This window comes from Protomyctophum bolini (genome assembly GCF_963924005.1).
Source record: "Protomyctophum bolini genome assembly, chromosome: 5".
Taxonomy (NCBI): Eukaryota; Metazoa; Chordata; class Actinopteri; order Myctophiformes; family Myctophidae; genus Protomyctophum; species Protomyctophum bolini.
In genome coordinates this window covers 13805283-13811972 of record NC_137866.1, presented here as the reverse complement: position 1 = coordinate 13811972, position 6690 = coordinate 13805283, and the positions used below count along the sequence as shown (strand labels likewise).

General features: G+C 43.9%; 1 protein-coding gene across 3 annotated transcripts in view; it reads right to left on the bottom strand.

Moving 5' to 3' along the window:
- Window positions 1–6690, bottom strand: part of LOC308315203 (TOX high mobility group box family member 2-like) — a 100835-nt gene that overhangs the window by 60122 nt on the left and 34023 nt on the right. For 2 of the 3 annotated variants that reach the window (XM_080763064.1, XM_080763065.1), the window contains exon 2: window positions 2717–2797. The exons of the other annotated variant lie outside the window; for it this stretch is intronic. In XM_080763064.1, the coding sequence (XP_080619190.1) occupies window positions 2717–2797 (81 nt within the window). The remainder of the gene's footprint in view (window positions 1–2716; window positions 2798–6690) is intronic. 3 annotated transcript variants of the gene reach the window in all.

The window sequence follows — 6690 nt, the reverse complement described above, 5'->3', positions numbered from 1 at the left end:
CTGTATGTGTGTGCGCCTGTATGTGCATTAGGCTTATACTGCACATGGTCATTTATCTCGATTATAAACTGCTCACAATAATCATATTCATCGTTAAATTGTCAGTAAAACCGATGTTCACAAATGATGTCCCATGAGGCAACAAAATATTTGTTTCTTAACAAAGGTGTCAATTTAAGAGTTTTAGGCGTACTTTAATCATTATCACAATTATTATAATTAATATAATAATTGTGATATGAAATTTTCATATCGTCCAATCCCTCTTGTGCTAGCGTCTCTGTGTCCATATTAGTGCCTCAGTCTCTGTGTGTGTTACTGGCCGCGTCTGTCTGGATTAATGTTTGTTTTAGTGTGTGTGTGTGTGTGTGTGTGTGTGTGTGTGTGTGTGTGTGTGTGTGTGTGTGTGTGTGTGTGTGTGTGTGTGTGTGTGTGTGTGTGTGTGTGTGTGAGAGTGAGTGTGTGTGTGTGTGTGTGTGTGTGCGTGTGTGTGTGTGTGTGTGTGTGTGAGGTCTCTCTGGCAAGAGCAGAGGATGCAGAAGAAGAAGCCACTTTTTAACTGACTGGGGTAAACAGCGATGGGAGAAAGATAAAGGGCAGAGTGAATGTCACATTAACCCAGCCCTTTGCCTGTGCTCACCGCAGCATCAGATAACTGCAGTGTGTGTGTGGGGGGGAAAAAAAAGGTCTGGTTTCCTCTAGCATATAATTGGTTATCTTAATGCAATCTACTGCTCTCTTGCCTCTCTGCACAGAATGAAGTATACGAAAGAGCAAAGGGATGGGAGAACACGCACACGCACACACAATACAAAAGAAGAAAAAAAACTATTAGAAAAAAGGTTGAAGACAAGTTTGACTGTTTTCTCGCGGTGACTAAAATAAGTCGTTACGAGTGTAGGAAGGAGTGTAGGAGTGTATCAGTCTATTTCCATCAATGCCTTTAGTTGGGGAGGAACAAAAGAAAGGTACGCGAGGAGTTGGTTTGTGTTGTGTCCCACCCAGGAGGATAATGTGGCTTGACGTGTACACAGTATATTATAGACTTGGACATACAGTATATAGGCCAGACAAGTGGTCAAATTGTTACAGCTATATTCTGCATGCTGAAAGGATTAGTTGAGTTTATTTGTTTTTTGTATAGTGCTTAAATCTGTTTCCAATGACATGCATTAACAGAATCATGTGGAAAATCTGGTGCACATCAAGAGCAGAAATGATTCTGCAGCAGCAGCAGCTTAGTCCCTAGAGAGATACTATGCTAAATTAGTAATGAAACAATACAAAGCAACTGAAAATAGTCTTTAGCCTATAGTCCAAAGCTATGACATGCTTTGCAATAAACTCATTCAGATAGCATAATGCCGCACATAATTATTTAGACCTATAGGACTTTTAATTGGCCATGTTTTTTTTCTCTCTTTGTTGGTGCCCGGCTGTAGAGCACTGAGTCGGTAACGATGGAAGTTGGAGATCCATGCCCCACCCGGCTATGCAATACCTGTTGTACCCGTGTCAGAGTACCCGTTCCACCCATATGTCTGTGTCCCTTTTATACCCATATATGGAGATTTATGTATCTGTCTCTCTGTGTCCCTTTATTCCTATATATGGAGTTCTGTGTCAGGCATGCTCAAATATGAAGTGTTGTGATGTCAGAACAGGCCAGCTCCATATATGGAGATATGATCAGGTCCAGATCCCGGGCAGAGGCTTTTGTGCTGGTTCTGGACAACGGGGTGTCTGACGGACTGGACACCAGGCACTGCACACCCTGTGGAGGTGTGGAACGCGTGTGTCGAATTCGAAGTCAGTGGGGCAAAATTACAGACGTACACACGTACGTACGTACAGAGAATTGATGCATTTATAGATAGATTGTTATTGATTTAGTGATTAAGTCCAAATTAATTGAGAATTCAGCTAATTAGGAATGAAACAAATTGCCATGGCAGGTTTCTGATACTTGAAGGGGGCGGGGGCACATATAACTTGTAGAAGCTGAGAGACAGCGTTATCCTGCCGTCTCTATATGAGAGGGGTTTTTCACACCTTTGCATTTTGTCACACTTACATCTCTCTCATTAATTCATGTAACCTCTGGCATCATCACTACAGCACATTCCTGCTGTTTGTGAATGCAAATACATGCATGTCTCAACTACATTGCAGTTTAAAATTTAAAATAATGAGTGTATCTCATGCGTATATGTGTGTACATTATGCCTGTGTATGCATCATGTGTGGTTTTATGTAGTTAGTGCACTTGTAGGGGGGTTGTACGGTACATGCATGGGTTTGACTCTCCACAGGGACAGGAATAATCTGTCGACTGTGTGGAGCTCTGTATTCCCAGTTCACAGCCTCCAAAATTCCACTGGGCCCAAAACTATACCTTGGGGCACACCCAAATCAAATCAATTGGCTTTAGCAGGAATAGGTGGAGGGGGGAGCATGGTTGGCCTATACTGTTCGGGCTGAATGATATAGACAAAACTCAAACATCATGATATTTCTTGCCAAATACCTCAATATCGATATTGTGATGATAATATCGCGTTGAGACGATAATATCAATTTTTTTATTTTTTATCCCCAAAAAGCTTTTTTTATTTGTCCAAAAATACTTAATTTTGAAAAATTTCCCTCCCAAAATGTTTTACTATAGCCTAAATTACGGCTTAAGTGATTAAAACCAGGGAAAGATAACACTTACAACTCTTTTCCCTGGGTTGGTGCCTGGGGGTGGGGTACCGTGGAGAAGCCTAACCCCTCGTTCACCAACACTGTACCGGGCCTGTGATTAAGAGAGAGAGGGGGAGAGAGAGATAGACAGAGAGATATAAGAGAGAGAGAGAGAGAGAGAGAGAGAGACAAGCCGGGAAGGCCGAAAAGAAACGGAGGAGAGACAAAAGTGGGGAGGGACAAACGAGACGGTGGGCCTTTAGTTTACGAGGTATTACTACGAGGTACAGCCGGTCATTTGTAAAGTAAAATGTCATACCCCCTCCCCTCCCCTCCCTCCTCCTCCACCCATCATCAAGCCTTCTCCTCCTGAATCCATTCCGTCATTTTCCCATTCTCCTGTTGCTCTGTGGTTCCCCTAACACCCAGCAGCGCACACACACGCACACACGCGTGTACAAGAGAGGGGTAAGGAGGGGTAATGACATGAGACTTAAACAGTGACTCTACACAGAGCCGCTCTGGGGGGGGGGGAAGAATGGAGGTTAATGAGCTGACAACCCCTCCGCCCCCAACACGCCTCCCCCTCCTCCTCCTCCTCCCCGTTGCACAGCTCCCTGCTCTCCAACGCACACTGAGCACACACATACATACACACACACACTGAGCACACACATACATACACACACACTGAGCACACACATACATACACACACACTGAGCACACAGATATACACACACACACACGCACACGCGCACACACGCACACACACACACACACACACACACACACACACAACCCCCACGAGGATACAGTGTGGGGCTGAATGCTGGCACGGAGCCAATGATCTCAGGCCTAGAGAGAGAGTAACCGGCGGGCGGCTTCATACTGTTTCACTATACAGCTGTCTGACTGAAGCTAAACAGTCCTCTTTGGCTATATGAACTATTCTGGGAGATAGGGCTGGGCGGTATACGGGACAACATCAAATATCCTGATATGTTTGACCAAATACCTCAATATATCGATGTCGATGATAATAGCGTATATAGTGACGAGAATTATATACCTTTTGCAAAAATACCAAGCTCCCAACGTGCGGTGCACTGTGAGCTTGTACAGTATGTCAGCCATTATTTATTTTTTAACATTGTTTAAAATGATTAAACAATGGGCCCACTGAATTTTTTTAAATCAAGGGAAGACATGACTTATGCCATATCACAACATTTCCAAAAATCCTAGACGATATCTAGTCTCCAATTTATTTACAGCCAACAAATATCAGGTCAGACAGAATTGAACACACTACGAATATGCATTTTAATCTTGGCAAGTCAAGTAAACCGAACGAGCTGTTCCTTTGACTTACTGTAACTACAGTGAGAAAAGTACAACATCTCACCATCTCATCAAAAGACACAGCACCCTCACCACAGAACAGGCCATAGCACAGCATGGTGTGACAAATCCATTTATAGAACATACAGTGAATAGCCAACCATGGCCTCGGAAACAACCCCAAGTTCTCGGTCGTCACATGGTGTTTTTCTGGGTACATAAGATGTTAACTACAACCGCAGCGGCCTTTGTTTTGCATCGCCAAAAAACGCAATATGAAAAGACGACAAGTGCTCACACTTCGCAGTTTCTTCTGAGCCAAGCCATATTGTGAGAAAGAGTGAAAGAAAGATAGAGGGAGGGAGAGAGAGAGAGAGAGAGAGAGAGAAGTAAAGTGATAGCAAGCAGACAATGTAGACCTGTGTGAAAATGATATGGCCTTTTAACAGATGACAAATTAGGTGAGCGCCAGTTAATGTAAACAAACTCCATTTGCGGGATCTTCCTAAAGGTGGAAAAACAAGATAGAACGAAAGAAGAAGGGCGCCACAAAGCACTCAGCATTATAGCCTAAAGACAGATGCATCTGTTTGCCAATGAGACAACCTGAGTGTATGCGAGCATGTGCGTGCGTGCGTGCGCGCGTGTGTGTCTGTGCGTGTGTGTGCGTGGGTGTGTGCGTGCATGTGTGAACCAAGGCTACTTCTATATGGGCCTGCTGCCAGCCTGGCTCAATGTACAGCTCCATTACCCCCCTATTGAGAGAACAAGTGGATCAATCCGACCCACTGGCATGGGGAATACTGAATGTCTGGGAAAACGCGAGCATAGCCATGTGAGACCATGTGAGATGCTAGGGGGGTGGTCCTAGTGTGCACTCTACATGGGAGATGTTTCCCCGTCATTATAGATCGTCTTGAGGAGGACATCCAGCTGAAAAGCATTAACACATAAAATGAAATAAAAACAACTAAAGCTACATAGAACAGAACAAAAACGTCCTTGCCTTGGAATAAAATAATAGTAGCCTACTAAAAGCTCGAGAAGTATTTATCAAAACGCAAGCATGTTTATCTTTTTTTCTTTTTCATCTTGAAAACAATGGGAGATGAATGGTTAGTCATTAGCGTGTGTTGAATCTTTCGAGTGAGTAATTTGTAGGAAAAGCTTGTGCATTTTTAATACTCTTAAACTGAAGAGCCCTAAGAACAAAACTCCATAAAATAATAAGCAGCGCCTTCACCTTAGCGCAGCGCTAGCCAGGCCTCTCAATTATTTACCATTAATGAATCGCCCAGGGCCATTTTCTTCCTAAGTACAATATCAACCATCCCACTGAGACTGAATCAGCTCACTCAAATACTTAACTACATTTACTCAATTATGCTCGCTGTTCTTAATAAGACAGAGACAGGGAGGGAGACAGAGGCACATAAGCTTTCTTCTCCTTTCTGTGTTACACGTTCTCCTACATTTCCACGGTCACATTTTAATTTATCAGGGGAAAGAAAATGTTGTACTACAAGTGCTCAGTGGCATCTTTCTTCTTTTTGTTAATTTTTAACTCAAGGTAAAACAAATTACTTCTACTGCATTAGCATTAGTCTAACTCTGAGAGTTTAAAAACATGATCAGCGATTCAGCGTAAACCAAACACTCAGGAGTTTACCATGTGGCTAGTTTGATCTCACTCAACGGTGTGGGAGTATATATTCAGTAAAAGGAACGTTTGCTGCGGTATCGAGTCATTCTCTGTAGCAGACACAGTAAAATCCTCAGTGTTCATTTAATTATTACAGGTCAATCTAATTACTTTTCTACACTCTCAGAGTTAAACATAAGCCTCAGGATTTGACAGTGTGTAGGCCTGATTGCCAGGCATCCAGCAGGCTAACACTTCACAGCCAACCGGGCCACCCACCCATGGGCCCCCCTCTGTGTCGCCACTCCACTGATGAGTGCCATCAGCCTTTTAGGGGCCACTGGTTCTCAATGTGGGCTGCGGGGTTCAACGCCAGGGGTCCTTGAGGGGGTTTCCATGGGGTTTCCAGGTAATGAGTGATATAGTTAGGAGCCAAATGGACCCTTCGTTACAGGTCTGTAACTCTGAGAGTTAAAATAACACTGAGGATTTCACAGCATAAATAGAGAGGAAACAAGAATGACACGCGTAACATTAACAGCCAGGTGAAACAAGCGTTCTCTGTTGTGCATCTGTCCCCCTTTTCTGTGGCGTTACAGACTCTGGGTTGAGACTATAGAGTTATAATATATCTAGAGAGCAGATGAGGAGCGACAGCCTCGTCCCACGCTGTTCACTTCAATGGAAGTCTGGGGGCTTGGTTGAGACTTCCGAGCGACGTTTCAGAGTATGGGGTCAGATTCCCATTGGCTTAGGCGGCGTTTCAGAGTATGGGGTCAGACAATCATGACTAGGTTGCGGCGTTGCGCAAAGGTCGCTCTACTCTAACAGCAGCGATCATGAGCCAGGTTTCACCTGGTATCTAATGGCTTGAAATGATAAATGGGTTGAACATCACATCTTTAGGTGTCCTGTGGGGGAAGCCTAACAGCACAGCAGACCACTCTGGGGAGTTGCACCCACAACCTCAACGTAAAGCCAACTCCCTGCAGTGCTGCACAGTAACCATCACAGGAATTAA